The sequence below is a fragment of the Myotis myotis genome, unplaced genomic scaffold, assembly GCF_014108235.1.
Source record: "Myotis myotis isolate mMyoMyo1 unplaced genomic scaffold, mMyoMyo1.p scaffold_m19_p_8, whole genome shotgun sequence".
NCBI lineage: Eukaryota > Metazoa > Chordata > Mammalia > Chiroptera > Vespertilionidae > Myotis > Myotis myotis.
Genome location: NW_023416390.1, coordinates 8,921,196 through 8,942,451, shown reverse-complemented (window position 1 = coordinate 8,942,451; position 21,256 = coordinate 8,921,196). Strand labels below are relative to the sequence as shown.

The 21,256-nt window shown below is 43.9% G+C and overlaps 1 protein-coding gene across 3 annotated transcripts; it reads left to right on the top strand.

The window, feature by feature from the left end:
• Positions 1–5,567: 5,567 nt before the first annotated feature.
• Positions 5,568–20,367, top strand: KCTD18 (potassium channel tetramerization domain containing 18). 3 transcript variants are annotated; one of them, XM_036319848.1, is made up of 7 exons: positions 5,568–5,698; positions 8,187–8,417; positions 9,986–10,197; positions 12,331–12,524; positions 13,617–13,711; positions 16,837–16,939; positions 18,605–20,367. In XM_036319848.1, exons 2-7 carry the CDS (start codon positions 8,261–8,263, stop codon positions 19,053–19,055), a joined length of 1,212 nt encoding a protein of 403 aa, XP_036175741.1. In that variant the 5' UTR covers positions 5,568–5,698; positions 8,187–8,260; the 3' UTR covers positions 19,056–20,367. The 3 variants fall into 3 exon arrangements, with proteins under 3 accessions (XP_036175741.1, XP_036175742.1, XP_036175743.1); XM_036319849.1 differs by lacking the exon at positions 5,568–5,698 and adding an exon at positions 5,728–6,812; XM_036319850.1 differs by lacking the exon at positions 5,568–5,698 and adding an exon at positions 5,728–6,856.
• Positions 20,368–21,256: the final 889 nt, after the last annotated feature.

Here is a 21,256-nt window from a genome sequence, read left to right as displayed (position 1 = left end):
ATGAGGTTTCCTTGTCCGTAAAATGGAAGTTAATAACAGCATCTAATATATTTTTATGGTGGTTCTAATCAACAGACCCTTTAAAAATATATATTTTTTTTTATTGATTTCAGAGAGGAAGGGAGAGGGAGATAGAAACATCAATGATGAGAGTCATTGATCAGCTGCCTCCTGCAGCCCAATACTGGGGATCCCTGACCGGGAATTGAACCTTGACCTCCTGGTTCATGGGTTGATGCTCAACCACCAAACCACAGCGGCCTGACCAACAGACCCTTTTGTTCAAATATATTAATACTAGAGGCCCAATGCACGAAATTCGTGAAGGGGCTCGGCCCTCACAGCCCCGGCTTCTTCTGGAAGGACATCCCGAAGGTTGTTGGGCTGCCTGGCCTAATTAGCATATTATGCCTTTATTATTATAGATTGCTTTCTTCCTGACTCATTTTGTAGCTACAACTCCAACAGCAAAACAAATAGAAAAAGGGAGACAGGGCAGTCAGAGGTAGGAGAGTTGTTAAAAATTTTATCAAGACATGAATACCAACATCTCTTTTTTAAAAAGTGCTCGTTATCTTATCTCAAAGCAGTTGAGAGAATTTCATGAACCAAGAGCTTTTTAAATTACAAAACCTCTTGAAAATGTGAATTCTTATCATATACAACCATAAACTTAAAAAGTATAATTAATTAGGCTACTTAATTTAACCTGATCTCAGCTTGCCTTCAGGCCACTTGGGTCTTGGTATAACGGATAGAGACAAGAGCCCTGGACTAGGAGTGTGAAGATGCAGTTATTCATATCTTGAATACACATTATCGATATGTTCTTTGTTGCAAACTCCTTACCTATAAAATAAACCAATTAAATGAAATGAGCTCACAGTTCTGTTGTGATACGCTCTGACACAAGGAACTGATTTTGCTTTTCTCCCTTCATTTTCCTTTATTCTTACACTCATTAGTTTCCTGATTTCCTCTATCTAAAGGTAGAGTCTGGTCCATTAAAATGTGATTATCCTGACCCACACTCCCCACTAATAGAGGAGTAGAGGGAAGGAAAGAGGAAGGCTCACTGCCACACAGCACAACAGCAAAAAGCTCCTGTCACATCTCAGCATCACGAAAACAAAAATCATCCAAGAAATGTCCTCCCTGAATAGGAGCCAAATAGAAGACACCCTGCAAATCAATAAACTAATCAAACAAAGTGGAAATAGTGGACTTACATTTCATTAAACCATCTGATCTGATCATCTGTATTGGTCTGGCAGGTTGAATTGCACCGATAGACACAGAAAAGGACCGTGGGTAGTTTAAAGCATTTCTGGGGAGGATAGAAATAGAGGCTTTAAAACAAGCAAGAATGAGGGGGCCTTGGCAGCGGAGAGGGACTGAGCCACAGTCATGCTACCAGTGCAGCTTGTCTATAGAGCAAGAGCAAAGCAGACTTTTCCGATCTGATACGGAGTCACTGTCAGCCACGACATTTACCTGGATGTTAAGTGGCAATATGCCCAAGACTGAGATAGTGCGTGTAATGGGAAAGCCCTTGGGAGGGGCCCAGAATGCCCAAAACCCAAGTCTGGACACTCACATGAGTGGGACTGCTGTCTGTCTTGGGCCATGAGAACTCAGAGATCGGACAGTTCGGCCCTGGAGCTTGGCTGTTATCATGGGTCGTGCTCAGAGTCCAACAGGACCTCCACTCCATCCGACTCAGGCCGTCACTGTAGCTGCCTGGCTTGAAACTGACACCACCTCTCCACCCCCAGATGCACCAAACTTCCCATTGGTCATTTAAAAAGTATCCTAGAAATCACTTCACATTAATTCATAGAAAATGACCTCATTCTTTTTTACGGATTCATAATACTCCATTCTATGTCTGTGTCACCGTTTATTCACATACTCTCCTATTTATAGAAATTTATTTTTTCCTTCTGGTATTTTGCAATTGCAAACAATACTACAATTGTTATTATTAGGACTGATCAAATATTGAATTGATACCCCCTCTCCTGGGCCTATACATTAGACCACTTCACAACTGACATTCCCTTTTGCTTAGACCACATTCCACTTGCTAAGACCATTCATTATCCTTCCCCTCCAGACCTTTCCAGGATCTGGACCCACCTAGAGAATTCTCCGCCCAGAGAAAGCCCACCTAGAGTCTTTAAAACCTCTGCCTCCCCATTCCTGGGTGCTGGTGCCATTTTGGGGCTCAGCCCATTTGGTTTCCCAGATTACCTAATCTATATAATAAAAGTCTAAGCGACTGTTATGGCAGAAAGACCAGAACGACTGGTTGCTATGATGTGAACTGACCACCAGGGGGCAGATGCTCAACACAGGAGCTGCCCACTGGTGGTCAGTGTGCTCCCACAGGGGGAGCGCCGCTCAGCCAGAAGCCAGGCTCATGGCTGGTGAGCACAGCGGCGGTGGTGGGAGCCTCTCCTGCCTCCATGGTAGCGCTAAGGAGCAGCGAACCAGGTGGTAACAGGTGCGGGCTACCGGACTGCGAGAGGGATGTCCGATTGCAGGGAGCTGGCCTACAGGCAGACCCCAGAGGGGTCCTGGACTGCGAGAGGGCACAGGCTGGGCTGAGGGACACCCGCCCCCCCCCCCACCCTGGCACAAATTTTGTGCACCGGGCCTCTAGTAAATGTATAATTCTTTACCCCTTTTGGCCTCATGTGTTCCTCCTTCAATGACCCTAACAGTTATCATGGCAATTAGCTAGTTTTTCAATATTAACAACAGGAAAAGAGCAAAGCAGGGAGGCCAGACATTATAAGCATGGCCATCTGGGCAGTTTCACCGGGAAACAACAGTTCACACCCCCAGGGAACTACAGGTCCACTCCCTGCAGATCACTGGGGAAGGGATGGAACCAAGGGGGAGATGGGCATATGTGCAGTGAAGTTGGGTGACGTAGGGATGGTGCTTGGCTGTCAGTCTAGCCTGGGAAAAAGATCATTGGCAAGAGCATGAACCCTTGGAAAGTTAAAATCTCCAAATAAAGAGTTCAGCCTCTCTTGCCTGCTTGCTTGCTCTCTCTTACGCTCTCTTGCTCTGTGACCTGCACTTGCCCGCCATGTGGCCTTAAGCAGCTGTGTGAGCAGTGGCCATGCGGACTCCACAGGCGGGATGCTGGACTGGACATACTTTAAAATGGAGCAGAAACTCTGGAGATTGGTTTTTAGTTTGGCCTGCTGCAGACAAGATTGGATTGTTTCCATGGTGGGATGGACAGAGATGGGACCTCGAAGGGCAACCCCCTTAATTTTACATTATAAAGCTTTCCACAAAAACACATCCACCGTGGGGACCTCAGGAAACTGTTTTCCCACAGCACCCCAAGAGCTCCACTTCCACCCATAACACAATGTCTAACTTTGTCATACTTTTGGAGGTGTATTATCAGAGTAGATTTAATGTGCATTTCACTTGTAAGTGAATTTGAACATCTTTTCATATTTTTGAGAAATGTGTGAGAAATGTATATGTGTGTGAAGGGGAAAGTGTTTTCGGGTTAGTAATTGATCTTTGCTTATTTTTTTGTTGTTTAAAAGTTTTTTTAAAGACATAGTCAAATTCAGCAACTTTATTGTTTGTTGGATCTGAATTTTGAGTCATAGTTAGAAAGTCTTTTCCTACAGCGGACTAAAGAGAAAATCATACATACTCTCTCCTAGTACTTACACGGTTTCATCTTTGACATTTATATCCATGGCCCATTTGAAGTTTATTCTTGACTATAGCGTGAAACTTGGTTCTAATTTTATCTTTCTCCAAATGCAAACCAGTTGCCTTACCAATACTTATTAAATTGCCCATCTTTTCCCAAGTAATTCGAGATACTATGTTTATCACATATTACATTTTCATATGCATTTAGGTATATAGTATTTCTGGGACTTTCTATTTTATTCCACTGGTCTACTGGCCTATTCGTTCACCAGTTGCCATGAGTAGATAAACAAGCCAGATTTACAGTGTATTTTAATGATGGGTAGGGCTAGCTTCCCCTCATAAACTTTTCTTTTTCCTGTTTTCCTGGCTATTTTTGCATTTTTACTTTTCCATATGAATTTTAATGTCAACTTGTCTAGCTCTATAAATATCTTGTTGGTATTTTTATTGGTATTTGTTAAATTTATAAATTACCTTAGAGGAAATGGATATGTTTATGTTATGGAATATCTTTCCATTTGTTCACGCCCATTTTTGTACTTTCAAGGGTGCTTTCACGTTTTTCTCATATAAGGTTTGCACATTTCTTGAAAACTTCATTCTGAAACAACATTTTATCTTCGTTGTTACTATTGTATTCTCTATTTTCAGGGTATAAAGTATGTATATCCATAAGATCTATCTTATTGACTAGTCTGTTGTACTAAAAGTGACATATTAAACTTTCCCACTACTAGTGTATTTCTACCAATGTTTCTTTAAATGTCCTATGATATATTTTTTTTTTGCTTTATACACGTGTTGCTGAATTATTTGGTGAATAGAATTTATAACTATTGTATAATCATTGTGAATTGTAATATTAAATCATGCCATGGGTCAGGGACATTGTCATAGTAACTCCTTCACTCCCAGTGCTTAGTCCATAGCTAGTGGTCAATAATTATAAGTTGGGTAAACCTTCCATCTCTCACCGACTATTAATATCTGAGGGGTAGATGGGTTTACCGCTCATTGGCTTATTCCCTTCTAAGACCCAGAGGAATTAGGAACCAATTATTATGGACTCTGGGGAAGTACCTTGAAAACAGGACTGTGTTTTATTCTTCTTGCAATACCTAGCAGTCTTTTGCATAATGCATGGTGAAGCTGGGAAATGAAAGAGAAAATGAAATAGTACACACAAAGTTTTGGAAGAATGTCAGGTGTACAGAAATGCTCAATTAGTGTTGCTCCTGCCTCAGTTTTGCTGGTTGTAACGGGAATAAAAATATAGGGCTGTCTCACAGATGAAGCAAGAATGCTCTGTGTGGAAAAGCTTTGCAAACTCTAAATACTACCGAATGGGCGTATCTAAGTGCAATATGTTCACAAATCTTGGCAATGAGCAGCCCAGTTTGGAGAGACGGGCCCTCATGTAGGGGGTGCGAAAACCTAACTCGAAAACCTAACTCATTATAACTATTAGCACTTTCGGTGTTTTCTTCATATTTAAAAGCAGCCGCTGACGGACAAGACCGTCCCCCGACGTCCAGCCCGTGTCTCTGCTGACCTTTCCTTTCCCCGAGGTTGTACCAAGACCCTTGACTCGTGCCTTCCCATCGCCCAGAGCCAGCGGCCAGACCAGTCCCGGGGCGGGGCGCTGGCTGGGCGGGACCAATCCGGGGGCGGGGCGCTGGCTGGGCGGGACCAATCCGGGGGCGGGGCGCTGGCTGGGCGGGACCAGCTCGGGGGCGGGGCGCTGGCTGAGCGGGACCAGCTCGGGGGCGGGACGCTGGCTGGGCGGGACCAATCCGGGGGCGGGGCGCTGGCTGGGAGGGACCAATCCGGGGGCGGGATGGGGTGGGGGTGTCCCGGGCGTCGCTGCCGGGCGGGGCCGCACGGGGGCGCCACTAGGGCCGCGCTGCTCCTGGAGTTGCCGAGCATCGGAGGAGGCTCTTCCTTCCGAGTGGGGCCCCGCAGTGTCCCGCGGCGGCGCCGAGGGCCGCGCCGGCCGCAGGTCAGTCGGGGAGGCCGCCTACCCGGCCTCGCCCGAGCGGAGGATCTGGGCTCCGGGTGGGCCGCGGACCCGGGAGGCGGCGGGGCGCCCCGAGAAAGGGCCCGGGCCGCGCGGATCACACGGGAGGCCTGGGCCGTGGGCTCGGGCCGGGAGCGGAATCTGTGAAAGCCGGGCCGCGGGCAGACTCCGGCGGGCTTCCTGGTGTCCCGGCCCCTGCCCTCCTTCCCAGCTGGAGGGAGAAGTGCGAATCCTGGAGCAGCGCTTCTCAAAGTGGGTCCGCGGGCGGACTCCCACCGCCGCCGCGGACTCTGTGGTCCGCACTCTGTGCCGCGGCCCGGGAATCCGCCTGGCAGCAGGCGATGCCGGCGGCTTAGATACAGGGGGTCCCAGGCCCGCACTTCGGGGACGCGTCTCCGGAGGGCAGGGCACTTCGGCCACAGTAGGCAGCCTACTGGGTGCACCTGAGGGCGGGCACCGCGGCTGCACTTGCAATGGTGGTGGCCCTCTGCCTCAGGAGAGTCGGACCGGAGCCGGGGTGTCTCCTCCTCGCACTCGGGGTGCTGCTGTGCCCCCGGGGTGCACAGAGCGCAGTGCCTGGGCCGGCAGCCTCGGGGCGAAGCTGTGCTGAGGCGGCAGTGTGGGTGCAGCAGGCAGAACTGGGGGGTTGGTCCTGTGACCTGGATGCGAGCGGTCCCCACCGCTTACCACACGCAGGGCAGCCTGGGTGTGGCCCCCAGGGCCCTCATCTGTCCCTGGGCACAGGGAGCCGCATCCAGCCCGGCTCTCGTGTGCGTCAGGTCAGGTCTGCCCGCGTCGCCCGCAGGGGCTGGCACACAGTACGCACTCAGTAAAAGGGAATTAGTAAGAGCGACACAGGCCCTGCCTTCTAGGGGCGTAGAGGCCCCCAAACTAGGGATTAAGCAGGCGAGGTGAAATGTAGACAGGAGCACAGTTCATCCGGAGAACTGCGCACCGGCTGTCACTCGGGGGTGATTGGGAAGGTAGTGCAGGCAGTGAGGTTTGCCTGGGGCTTTGAAGAAGACATGGGCTTCCAGGGAGCTGGTAACCGGCAGCAAGAACCAGCTCCATCCCAGGCACCTTGCAGGCCTCCCAGGTGGTTCTCTCACTGGGATCATTGCGGGGCTGCCCCCAGGGCCGGTAGGTAGTGCAAGAAGTCACATCCATGGGTGGGTTTTGAAGGCTGGGCCTTGGTCCGTGGTAGTTTCTGTCACTGACCGTGTTCGACACCCATGGTTGTCTCCTGTCCCCTTTTCCTGGGAGAGTGGATACACTGGAATATCCACGAAAGGATCTTAGTTGAGCACGTGGTAAAGTGAATTGCCATGGATGTAGCCACGCCTCTGGGCAGCCATGCTACCCTTGCTATGGCATGTGCATAAAGCTTCAGCCATTTCAGAGTGCAGAAGTTAGGTGATTTATTTTTTTAAATATATTTTTATTGATTTCAGGAAAGAAGGGAGAGGGAGAGAGAGAGAGAGAGAGAGAGAGAGAGAGAGAGAGAGAAACATCAATGATGAGCGAGACTCATTGATCGGTTGCCTCCTGCACACCCCACACTGGGGATAGAGCCTGCAACCCGGGCATAGGCCCTGACCGGGATCGAACCGTGACCTCCTGGTTCATAGGTTGATGCTCAACCACTGAGCCATGCCAACCGGGCAGAAGTCAGATGATTTGGAGATGCTATTTGTTTTTCTGGACCAGTCTAGCTACTGGCAGACATGGAATTCCGATCTCAGTTGACAAATTATATCTTCCTTAGTTACACGATTTAAGAATTACAATTACTATTGTTAATCATTTCTGTCCTTTTGCTTCCTTAAATCTGCAGAGCCAATATCAAGTCCCTAGTATACCCCTTATGGTAAAATGTATATCATCATAGGTAATATTTATCATTTATTAAGTACTAACATTGAGCCAGAGACTGTTCTATATGCTTTTCATATGTTTTGTCACTTATTCCTCGGATAATCCTTTGAGGTAGGCACCGTCCCTACCTCCATTCTATAGATGAGGACACAGGCAGGGGACGACAGTATTGCCTGAGGCCCCGAGCTAGTGCACAGTAGAGCCTTGCAGCCTCATCCCATGCCCGCTGCGTCCTCTGCAGTCTAGACAGCCCCTCAGACTTACTGTACTTTAAAAAGATACGTGAATATTGAGGCTCAGAAGCACACCCCGCCCTTGTTTTCTATATGACACACAATGCATTATGCTGTTTAATTCTTTAAACAGTCACCTCCACAGCTATGATTTCATTGGTCATAGTTTATTATTACTTACAGGTCCTTTGAGCCCGAGTTTTCCAGATTCTCAGCATATGTCAGACTTTCTTCATAGTGTATAAAGTCCTTCAACTCAGTATTGCCAGTGCTGAGGAATTTATTTGAAATCACAGTAAAATGTATTTATCTTACTGTCTATTGTTGAAAATGTCAGTGGTGATTGTCCTTTGTTTTTACAGAGGGGACCGGGACCACCATTGTTTGCAGTTTCTGAAAGTATTTCAAGGCACAAATTCAGGTGTCGGCGGGAGCAATGGAAGATCACAAGGAAGAAGAGATGTTAGACATTCTTCGACTGAACGTGGGTGGCTGTATTTACACAGCCAGGCGAGAGTCCTTGTGCCGATTTAAAGACTCCATGTTGGCTTCCATGTTCAGTGGTCGTTTTCCTCTAAAAAGAGATGAGTCAGGTAAACATCTACAATCTGTAAGCATGATCATGCATATTCATTAAAATAGGAGTCTAGTTTAAATTCCCTTTGATTTTCCTAATTACAATGAAATAGATTAGATTAGTTTACTAATTAGTGAGCTCATTAGGACTGTATGGAGACTTATTAAATACTTGGGGAAATTAAACACCGGTTTCTAGGATCTGTGATGCTTTCGCTGAAAGTTGACAAAACAGTGAGTGTGTGAAGGCAAATCAGTGTGTGATTTACGGGGATTATATTTTGGAAGTTGTTACGTTCATGAAACTCCATGGGTAAAGGTATTGAGGCCGATTAAAAATATTAGCTTCTCTCTGTGTTTTTCAAGTTAAAAAATATGTATTTCTGGAAAAAGCAGTTGCCCTCATAGCTGACAGGGCCGTCATTGTTAGTGCAGGGTTAATGTTAAACTTGTCACCTGGTGCAGCTGGAATTTGCATGTCTTAGAGGTTCCGGGGCTCCTGGTACCCATTCTTCTTTGCTAGAAGAGAGGGCTTGTGGGGTCTTGGGTATGGGGGGCTGTGAGTCAACCCTGGGTTGGAGAGATGGCTTTGCCAGCGGAATGGCAGTGGAAAGCCTGGGAGAGTCACCGATGGCCCAGGGCTTGATGTCCATCTGGACAGAAAGGTTGCTGGTGGAAGATGATAAGCAGAGATTGAGTTTTTTTTCTGTCCCCAAGTTTTACCTTTTTAATCCCTTCTTTTCTAAACTAATCAAGGGAGAAAAGGAATTACTGAGTAACTCACAGAACTGTTGTTTTTTTAAAAATTCTGCTAATTGCCCAAGAAAAGCCTTTTATCATAAAGTAGTACCAGCATAGCATTTGTTTTCTTATTTTATTTTATTGATTTCAGAGAGGAAGGGAGAGGGAGAGAGAGCATCAATGATAGAAGCATCATGATGAGAATCATTGATTGGCAGCCTCCTGCACGCCCCGTACTGGGGATTGAACCCATAACCTGGGCAGGTGTGCTGATAGGGAACGAACTGTGATCTCCTGGTTCATAGGTTGACGTTCAACTCCTGAGCCATGCCAGCCGGGCATATTTGCTTTTTAAAGTTTAGGTTTTCACAGTACAAAGGGACTAATCTGATAAATCCAAACACATGGAAGGCTGGAGCTGGGAACCCCGGGTTTATATGTCAGCACTGCAGATCAACACAAACACTAGACATAGTAACAGGCCTCTGCCAGCCCTCATTAGAGAGAAACTCACAGGCCTTTCCGGAAGATTGAGTCAAGTGGCCTGAAGTTAGGGGTAAGTTTCCCTTTCTGCCAGCAGGCTGAGGTTTCCACAGCTTTTGCAGGGCTTCAGTGGGGTTATGGTCATTGCACCCAAGATTCCAAGTGGAGCTCAGAGCAAGCATTTTCCTACTTGGAGGGTGAGAGTGCAGAGGATCACCACATTTGGCTAACCCTATTTGAACACCGGACGGGAACTTTCTTGTGAGAGACACGGCTACCTCCATCTGACCTTGGTTTGACATGGAAATGTTGTCCATGGTCATGTATCTGTGCAATGACTTTGGAACTGAATCTTTTCTAGGGGCTTGTGTTATTGACCGCGATGGACGCCTGTTTAAATACCTTTTGGATTACCTCCATGGAGAAGTTCACATCCCCACGGACGAGCAAACCCGAGTCGCCCTACAGGAAGAGGCGGATTACTTTGGCATCCCTTATCCGTACAGCCTGTCCGACCACTTGGCCAATGAAATGGAGACATATTCTTTAAGGTCAAATATAGAACTTAAAAAGGTCTTGGCATTTTCTTAAGTTTTAACATATATATATGTACACACACATATATATACATATCTCTATTTATTCTGCACAAAGCGACGTGTGTTGTTTTGCATAGCCTGGGCTGTCACATAAATCCAACATGAGGCGGTTTTACTTTTTTATAATTTTGAAGACACATATCTTAATGACTACTAGTCATTTTTTAAGACCAAAATTCTATTTTAGGAAAGTGCATTACATCACTCAAAGGTTTGTGGGGCTTTTCTTTTTCATTGAAGATGTAACACGTTTTGATGGCTATTTTATAGAACTCTTCTCTTGAAGGTCTTTTTGAATTAAGAGCAATACTGTAGTAGTGAGAGTATGGTGGTATTATTTTGTTTTCTGAAATGTTATTGTTTTTTTAAAAAATGGTCATAATATATAAAAGATTGTATAAAATTTCTTACCCGATTTAGTGAATATAAAGTTCGTTACTAGGTTAGAACATCAGTTTGATTAATTCACTTTGCGATCAGTAAATTTTTTTAAAGATGCTTCTATTTTAAATCACATTTTAAAGATCTTTATTACTTAATTATCTGTTTTTGCTTTATTGATAAATATTATGTTTCTATTATTTAGCACATTTGGACATCTAAGAAAGGCCTTTTACCTAGATAATTGTTAATAGTGAAAGTGGATCTGAGTTAGTATGAAATCTTTGGTTTGGATATCGACAGCAATCTGATGCTGTGGCTATTAGGAGGGCAGCATGGAGAACATTCATTTGGTTCCAGACCCCCTTCAGGGTTTTGCATGATTGTGTGGGTTCTGCTACTGAAGTTCTTTATAAATTGAGTTGTTAGATAGTCTTTTGATGTTTTTTGACACATTTGCAGAATGGGCCTGAAAAAACTTGACTAGAAGGTTGGGGTGGGCTAACATTCATTTTTGAAGTCCCAACTCTGTAGTCTTTTGTTCCTGGTTTGTATGCAAAAAGGACATAGTATGCATGCATTCATTCTGCTCACCAACACATTTATTTCAAATGTTTTAGGCATAGGGAGCACTGTTCTAGAGATTGTGTGGGACAGAAAGAAATACAACATTTGGTGCTTCTTGCCCTTGAACAGTTTATAATATAGTTGGGAATTCTCATAGATGTGCAAGTAAAGTTAAAAACCAATACAGGAGTTAGATAGCAACATTAAATGGAAATGCAAGACATGTCAGGGTCCTATTTTCATTCACTGAGTCAGTACATATTAGGCATCTCCTTTGTGTCAGGCAGTGTTTCAGGCACTCTTCCAGGCACTTGGCATATAGCAGATAAAAGTGCTTGCCCTCAGGGCGCTCACCGTTTCTCCCGGGGAAGGCCCTTGCCACCTGATGGGCGAAGCGTTCCTGCTCTGTGCCCCTCAGCACCGCGCAGGCTCACCTAGTGGCGCTTACCACGTTGTGTGCTGCTGGCTTATTTAATGTCTGTCTTCTGCATCAGCCATTCACTCTAGGAGGGCCAGGGCCCTGTCTTGCTCAGCATTCTATCTCCAGGACCGTAGACAGTGCTCCGCACATAGTAGCTGCTTAATGTTCAGGCGAATGAATGAGCAGGTGGGTAAGTGCCGAGTGAGTTCAGGCAGCCTGTTTTGAGTTCACATATTCATACCTTTCAGTGCAAAAGAGCAAGCTAAAATCCACTTATCCATGATTGGATTTGGATTTAAAAATAAGCATCAATCGTGGGAGAGTCAGTAGGAGATATAAGGAAGATTGAGTCAAGTGGAAAGTTTGGGGGAAATTAAAGGGAGAAGTAAAGAGGTCCAGTTTTAGTTATTATGTGAAGATTTCAAAATTAAAAGTGATGCTGGTAGTGAGGTTAAAGAAGGAGGAATAAAATGTAATTTCCATCAGGAAAAGGGTTCTCTAGATGAGAAGCTGTTGGGTTTTTGGGTGATGTTTTTTTTGGTGATTTGCCCCTCACTCCAAGTTCAATCCATGCATGTTTGGTTCTTAAAGGCATAAAGACTAGGAATATCTTTTTTTTTTTTTGCTTTATGACCAACTGAAATTGCAGCCTTACATGAAAGTAACAACAAATTAATTTTTTAAATTAAAAAATTACTTTCCAGAATTAAATTCAAATTTTTTTTTTTTCTTCTCCAGGCTTTAACAGACTTCTGTGATTCATATGGTTTAGTTTGCAACAAACCAACAGTTTGGGTTCTCCACTATCTTAACACATCCGGTGCAAGCTGTGAGAGTAGAATTATTGGTGTTTACGCCACAAAAACAGATGGAACCGATGCTATTGATAAGCAGCTGGGAGGAAGAATTCACAGTAAAAGCATTTTTAAAAGGTATGTCCATATTTAAAAATGAAAACGGAACAAAATTAAGTCTTGATCTTTTCTAAGAGGCGTTACTGAATGGAATATGTGGTTGACCAGAAGAGAGCATCAGCCCCTCTCAACAGGCAAAGTGAGCCTTTCGGACTGTCGAGACAGAAGTTATAATTAAGACTGTCTCACAAAGAAGCTATGGGCTATCTATGTGATCTAGTACTGTGGTTCTCAACTGGAAGTGGACATCAGAATTCCCTGTGAGACTTTATAAAACAAGAAAAGAAAGAAAGAAAAGCAAAGCCACCTGCCTGGGTGTCTCAGCCATAGCCTGGGGGCAGAAGCCCTGGCTAAGGAGCCGGCAGGCCCACTGCGTGGCCTGTGCATTGGTGTCCTGCCCTGAGAAATGATGAGAGACTTTCCTGGTCCCAGCCTCAAAATTCTATGACTTGAATATGTTCAATTTCTAAGGGTTATTCTCTTACTATTTTCCCTGTAATCTTATTTACACTGGTCAGTCCACTTAGCAATTTTTAGAGAAAGTTCTCTGGGATATTGAATTAGGGCACATATTAGTGACAAATGCATGACCACACAAGTTTGTTTTTAGATGGTTAAACACGTCACCATTTTCTGAATTCTTTACAGGCAGAGATGTTTCTATATGAGACTTATAACTGCCTGGCAAAGGCTAGGCAAGTCCAAAGCGTGCAACTGCTCTTAACTTTTTAGAAAGCATGTAGTGGAGCATCACTGTTATTTAATAAAGTTTTGGTCAAAGTTGAGTCTTTTCTAACATTACTGGAGTTGGTGATGTTTAGAAAAGCTATTTTAAAGACTTGTTGATTTGTCTGCATGGTCTATATATAATAAAATTAACAAATATTTTACTACTGTAAAAAGAGATCAAATGTAGGTTAGCATATTCATATAGTATATAATACTCATATAGTATATAGAATTATATATGTGCTTAACGGTCACAGAACAAACCTTTTCTTAACGAACAAGCACTTACTGTCTGTTAGCTGTACACACACACACACACACACACACACACACATTCATACCTAGGTGGTACATTTTCATTACCTTTTGCAATCTTTCTAGAGAGGCGGGCAGTAATGTTCAGTACATCTGGAGCTATTACTCAGCAGCAGAACTGAAGAAAATGATGGATGCCTTTGATGCCTGGGAAGGAAAAGGTACAGTCCAGTTCTTTTATTTCATGGCAGAAGGAGGCGTGTCCTTAGTAAGACAAAGTGAGCTGAGATGCATTTCTTTTTTTGAGAATGTTTTTTGTGTGGGTCCAGGTATTTGTCATTTCATGGTAACATTGAGATAATTTACTTGCAAATCTTTAAACCTCGTGAGTTGCTAGACATGGTTAATAGTTTATAATTCAGTAACCTAAAATATGCTTCTGTTAATTGTGCTTATTTAGTTCAATTAAACAAGAGGTTACGTAGCACCTACTATGTACCTAGCATTGTCCTAGGAAGTGTATCTCTAAGTTCAGCATAAAATGTATAATAAATAAAAAGAGACAGAGGAAATGAAAATAACTCTGGTAAGATGTCTAAAGAGCCCTTATCAAACAATAAAAATAATCTTTAAATACACACTTTGAAATCTGGCCATTTTTACCAAGCTGCTTATGTGAGAACTAAAGGCCTGGCACATGAAATTCGTGCGTAGGTACCGTCCCTAGGCCTGGCCTATGATCAGGGCCATTTTCCCCAGCTTCCCACAGCCAGCCCCGCCCCCCCGCCACCACCCACCCCCAGTTCCCCATTCCTCATTGGGCAATCGGAGCCTGCTGGCCATGGGGAGGGACCATTCCCTCCTGCTCGTTGGCCCCACCCCTGCCACAGGTCGCCCTCTGTGTGGGGCGACTGTCAGGGCGGGGCCTTGGTCTGTGTCCCCTGCCACCCACCCTCAGATCCCCATTTGCCATTGGGTGATGGGAGCCTGCAGGCCAGGGAAAGGGAGCAAGAGGTGGTCAGTGTACCTCATAGTGACTGGTGGAGCGTTTCTTCCACCATTAGGGTCAATTTGCATATTACCCTTTTGTTATATAGGATTGATAATCATGCTATTTAATCCTAAAACAACGTCCTATGCTCTTTATCATTTTATTGGTGAGGAAACTGAATCTCAGAGAGGCCATGCCACTTGCTTAAGGATCACAGATAATTAACTGTTCTATGCCCAAGATGTTCCCCCCCTTAATTAGTAAGCATTTATTGAGTGTGAAGTGCAACCATTATACTAAATCCTAAAAATGGGTCCAAAGATAAATAGCACATCTTAGTCCTCAAATGATCTTAAAAGCGGATAGAAACAGAGATTGCAAGTCATTATAAAATGGAATAAAAAGAGTGGAAGAGGCTTTTAAAAACGACATCAGCCCTGACCAGTTTGGCTCAGTGGCTAGAGCGTCGGCCTGTGGACTGAAGGGTCCCAGGTTCGATTCCGGTCAAGGGCATGTACCTTGGTTGCGGGTACATCCCCAGTAGGAGATGTGCAGGAGGCAGTTGATCGATGTTTCTCTCTCATGGATGTTTCTAAGTCTCTATCCCTCTCCCTTCCTCTCTGTAAAAAATCAATAAAATATATTTTAAAAATAAAAAATAAAAGTAAATAAAAACTACATCAGCTGTTCCTCCTTTAGGTGGGGTGCCAGTACCAACCTCTTCTTTCCTCATCTTTGCCTCCCTCACTTTCCCTCCTTTTTCTTTTCTTTTCATACCCCTCTAGCAGATAGGATAAAGTAGCACGAAAGGAGTGCTATTCTCTTTTAGCTTATTCTTGTAGATTTAACTGACTTTGAGACACTTGGACTTATAATTGAGAACAAACCCATGGTGTCCTGTCTCCTTCTGTGCCCTGGACTGGCAGGCTGCCCAGGAGGCTCTCTGCTGACTTAGGAAGCTGGAGCAGAGAGTGCGATCCCTGACTTTACCAAAGCGTGCAACTACCTCTAGCTTTTTAGGAAGTGTGTAGTAGAGCATCACTGCTATTGAATAAAGCTCTGGAAGGTCTGTGGAAAGCCCTACGCAGGAAGCAGAAGTATGAGAAAGGCCAGTTGGGAGGAAGAAGACACTTATTGTTATTTGTGAACAATATGTATTTCTAGAAAACTCAGAAGAATCTACTAATGGTATTTTAAATGATGAGTTTAGTAGTTGTATTTTATATGTTGCATACAATATATTGTTAGCTGTATACATATATGTTAACAAAGAGCAGCTCATTTATGATAAATTAATTAGAAATTATAGGGGAAATCCCATTCACGATAGCAATGAATAAAACAAAAATAAATAGGACTGCCCTGCCAAGAAATGCCTGAGTGTTTATGAAGAAAACTGCTAACATGTGTTTAGCCGCCATCTGTCCGCATAAATGAGGACATGAAGGCTATGGTGAGACAAGCCATGGTCCTGAGGGAGACCTGAATACTGTAAAGATGTCAGTTCTTCTGAGATTATATGGTAAATTTAACACAGTTTTTACCAAAATATCAATAGGACTCTTTGGGAATCTTGAAATGATTCTAAAATGCCTTTGAAAGAATAAACGAAAAATAGCCAAGAACATTTTGGGAAGTAGAGGTTATTAGAGGGATGAGTCTAACTCTGTTTGGTAGTAAAACAAGCTGTAGCCCAGCTGGTATGGCTCAGCAGTTGAATGTTGATCCATGAATCAAGAGGTCCCCAGTTTGATTCCTGGTCTGGGCACATGCCCAGGTTGTGGGCTCAGTCCCCAGTGGGCTGGGGGGGGGGGGGGGGGCGTGCAGGAGGCAGCTGATCGATGATTCTTTCTCATCATTGATGTTTCCATCCCTCCCTCTCCCTTCTCTCAGAAATAAATAAAAACATATTTAAAAAAGCAAAAACAAAACATGCTGTAGATAATAATAAAAAAATCATGTGTTCCTGGTGTAAGAATAGATGCAGAGAGCAAGAGTAAACCCCAATAAAGTTATAAGAATACAAATATTATGTAATAAGAAAGTCACAGAGTTGACTGACTAAATATCAATGAAAAAAAGATAGGTTATTTAACATGTAATTGGCAAGTATGTTTGAGAGACAAACATCTTTGACCTCACATCATTTATCGAAATAAGCCCAGGTAGATTTATGAATGAAAAATGAAACTATAATAAACTAAAAGGAAATTTAAGCAAATAATTGATTTCTTAGGAGGGAAAGAAATGAGGCATGAAGCTCGGACGCTCTCCCTGGCTCTTCTTCTAGGAGACAGTGCTCCTGCCCCGTGTGCAGTGGACAGAGGTTCTCTTAACGATGCCTTTCTCTCCCAGGCGTCAGCTACTGGCGGGTGCCGCACGAGCTGATAGAATGCTGGACCCTGGAGGAGCGGCCTTTGCTGGGGAGCCTGCGCCACATGGCACCGATTCGGAAGAGGTGAACTCTGCTCTGTTGATGTTTGTTTTTTAATCTGTGACCTATATTTTTTCTGACTTTATTGGGGAAATGAATAACAGTTCTTGACCTTACTAAAATAAAAACCTATTAATCACAGAGACGAATATTCTGCCTTACCACCAAAATATAAATCTGGATAAATGCAAATTTACCAAAACTGTGTAAAATAATTTACCAAAACTGTACAAATAATTCTCTAAAACGGAGTTAGAGTATGTTCTTTTGGGGAGAGTGTGATTTTAATGACACTAGTGGAGACAGTGGGAATGCTGTGGTAAGTAGTTTTCTGCACAGAAGTGAAATTCAGGCTTTATTGGTAATAGTCAAAAAAATGTATTTATTAGATTTAATATTTGGAATTTCCTGTGACTTATTCTGAATTCCTTTCTCCTTCTCAATGCCACAAATAGCATTTTAAGTTAATGGTACTTTCTTGTGTTCTTTAAAATTATTAGCATTAAACTCACTCCTCATCTGTGTCGTTCACTGTGCTTTAAATGCATTTACAAACCATTTTTCTTTTTCATCGTCTGGGAATTATTCATGGCTTTCAGAAGTTCTGATTTCTGGATTTCTGCTCTAGAACTTGATTCAAAGCTCCTGTGGGATTCCAGAATGCTCTCTGACTTGTGCCCTCTAGATCTTTCTCAGAAATGCCGAGTTTATTCAGTGTGTAGCAATTAATGATCTCTTGTTAAAACAGATTATTTTCCCAGAGGCTCTCGTTTTGTTATCATTATTTGTTTTGCCCATTGAACCTATAGTTAGCAAACATCATTTCAGTGTGAGCAGCGGTTCTCAGCTGGGAGTGATTTTGTCCCCCAGGGGTGTTAGGCAGTGTGTGGAGACATTTTGGGTTGTCACACTGTGGAGTGGGGAATGCTACTGTCATCGAGTGGGTAGAAGCCAGGGTTGCCATTAAATGTTCTAGAATGCATGGGGCAGCCCCCATAGCAAAGAACTATCCGGCCCATAGTGACAATAGTGCCAAGACTGAGAAACCTTGGTCTGGAGTCTAGTGGCCTGGAAGCGCTCTTCTTCCTTAGTAACCTGGGAAAAACAACTCAGGATGTTTCTGGTTGCCCCTGGATCGCATCAGGGATCTTGGGAACAGAGTGATATGTTGTGTAATTCTCACATAACATCTTTTTCCACATTTTAGCTTGTTCGTATTATATGTGATTTTAAAAGGGTTCCTATTCAAGGTGAAACAATCTCTTATAAACTTGCCGATGTACGTACTGACCATGGCGGGAGATGAGAAATGGGGTCGATTGATACGCATCGATCTCTTGGCTCACATTCTTTTTTTTTTTTTAATATATTTTACTGATTTTCTACAGAGAGGAAGGGAGAGAGACAGAGAGTCAGAAACATCGATGAGAGAGAAACACCGATCAGCCGCCTCCCGCACATCCCCCACTGGGGATGTGCCCGCAACCCAGGCACATGCCCCCGACCGGAATCGAACCCGGGACCCCCCAGTCCGCAGGCCGACGCTCCATCCACTGAGCTAAACCGGCCTCGGCATTGGCTCACATTCTTGATGGAAACCTTTTTGTTCACCTTAAAGGCGAATTTTGGAGCTGGTTTCATTAGCTACTGACCGTGTAAGTGCTGACAGGCATGCTTCTGTGTTTGCAGGAGGCTGATGGCGTTGGATGAAGGGGAGGAAGGCGTGAACTGTAAGGCTGGTCCTAAACCTGTCAGGTTTTCGGGCCCTTCCACCAGCACACAAATCAAGGTCAAGAACTCGGCTTCAGTCCGGGTGTCCCCGTCTCCAGGCGGAATGCCAGCTCAGCACTCTGCACTGTCTAAGGCCCTGTCCCTGGTGGGCATGGAGGTGCCTGGGCACTCCCCATCGCATGGGCCCAGCGGTCCTGAAAATGGGGCCACATCACCCCCTCCAGCCAAGGTTCTGCTGTGCGACAAGAAGGCTACCCCACCCCGGGTGATAAAGCTGAAGCGGACTCCACTGTGTGCCACGGGGCCTCCCCCGCCCACCTGCCCAGCAGCGAGCCCGGCGGGGGCCCCGCCACCCCAAGCGCCCACCTTGGATGTGCGGACTGAGAACAGGCAGGACAAGACCGATTGAAGGGAGCGCTGGGCTCCAGACGCCCTGTTGGCCTCCCAGGGCTGCCACCCGGTGATGCACACAAGTGACACTGTCGATGCAGTAGAGGTGACAGCGTCATGTTTGCATTCAGGGTAATTATGGGGAAAGGAAATTGCTACATAAGAGTGGAGGAGGGGAGACTTTAGGTGGTTGGGACTACAGTTCCTTCTCATTTTCCCAACTTTTAAATGATTACTTGTCTACAGACAGTTTGAATTTCCGGTTTTTAATGTTTTTTTAATGGTTGGTTGGTATTAGGGCGACAAACCAGTACAGCATCATCACTAGAGAAGTTTACTTTGTTGCTGAAATAATTGTAGGCTGTAGGCACTTTGTAATGTTTGTCATAGCAGCCCAGGGGTAGGAGTGAGTCTGGCTGAGGTCCTTCTGCCTTGGACCAGCGAGGGTGCTGCAGGGCTCCCTGGTGGTAGCACAGCCCAGAGAGGCGGAGAGAACGCACATCAGGGGAACTTGCCCCAAGTTACTCTCAGTCTCAGAGGCGACATGAGAAGAAAGATGAGGAGGGGCAGAAGATAGAGACCACACTTTGATGTTCATTTAATTAAACTGTTTTCTTTTCCAGATTGGCTTTTCTTTTTACTTATTTCCTTTTTTAATGTAGACACACACACACACACACACACACACACACACACACACACGTCAATTCGTTGTTCCACTTATTTATGCATTCATTAGTTATTCCTGTATGTGCCCTGATGGGATCAAACCCGCAACCTTGACATATAGGGACAATGCTCTAACCAACCTAGCTACCCAGCCCGGACCTAGGTTGGCTTTTTTTACTTTTTTCCATTAGCAGATGTATTTGTACATCACAAGAAGGCTTCTTGGAATAAAAACTACATAGCATAGTTTTTGAAAATGCTTTGAAAAAGAGAAGTTAACAGTTTAACTTTCTAACTAAAGTTAAGTTTTGTTTTCCAGAACTGACCATTGAAGAGTCATTCTGGTGACACAGTATGATCTTTATGCATAAAAGATCCACATAACTTGAATTTAATGTTTTTAAGCAGAATCTTTTGATCAATCCTCTATTTTTCACAGCTGTTCAGTCTTGTGTGTTTACTCCTACATGTTGTGTCTTGCAATTGGGTCACATATGGCTGCTTCAGTGAGCAGTGTGCCTGCCATCGGTGTGTTAACAATAAGTTCATAAAAGCAGGGTACTTTCTCCTCAGTGCTTCTTGTGGTTGCATTGTTTTGAAAGAGTAAAGTAACTATTCAAAACATTATTTTTTACAAAATAAAGTAAAACTTTTCCATAAAACGTGACATTTTCTATTACTATACTTATTCTTAAGCCTTGCCGCCCTTTAGTAGTTTGAAAGCTTGCCAGTTTGTGTAGGTAATCTATTTCTGCTTACAAAATTGCTTTCCTGTATAGGTAATGTATGAAATAATGAAACCAATTACAGGCAGCCTTTTAAAATAGGTGGTTTATTTGGTTGACAACAATGAATATTTAACTGAAGAGTCATGGGTGACATCCCCTTGTAGAATATATAAAATACGCAGTTCCTTTTGAAAAAATACTATTATAGAGAATCCAGGCATCCCGAAAATCAAAGACCACAGGGAATTTTGAAACTTCCAATGAGGGCTTTATTAGTACTGCTTGAGCTAGGACATTTTGAATCGCTGATTCATATAAGAAATATGACACTACTAATAAACATGTAATGCTTATTTTATACCTAATAAACATTTATCTGGAAAGGAAACATCTTGAAGATTAATCATGGGTGATTCAGTCAACACCTTCATTTCTTGGTCTCGGGTAGTTTCGGGATAGCCTATTTAGCACATCTAGCCTTTCTAGAAAGAGAGTGTTTGGAGTAATTACTGGGCTGTGGTGCAGCTGAGGTGGGAAGGAACAAAGAGTCCCTTAAGGGCATGTTTTTAAATGTTTTTGTTTGATATTGCCGGATGTTGCAGTTTATAAAGTATTTTCATATTTCTTATTTCATTGTGTTCATCAGGAGTCAAAGTCAATGTCAGAATGTTGGAGAAACATGAACCATACTTTATTTGGATGTGTTTCCCTGGGGTTTAGGGTAATTTCACATGATAACACATTTTTCCTAATACCAGGCCCTATAAACACGAAAGAGTTGGTAACTCATCATAATCCATTGTTCTTTCTGGGAAAAATAAAC

What these genes read in the sequence shown, in the direction of transcription:
- KCTD18 (XM_036319848.1), top strand. Translation starts at nt 8,261, where the DNA reads ATGGAAGATCACAAGGAAGAAGAGATGTTAGACATTCTTCGACTGAAC. An exon ending in CAAATATAGAACTTAAAAAG is followed by an intron (nt 10,198 to 12,330) that starts GTCTTGGCATTT and finishes TTTCTTCTCCAG; the next exon opens with GCTTTAACAGACTTCTGTGA. An exon ending in AGTAAAAGCATTTTTAAAAG is followed by an intron (nt 12,525 to 13,616) that starts GTATGTCCATAT and finishes CAATCTTTCTAG; the next exon opens with AGAGGCGGGCAGTAATGTTC.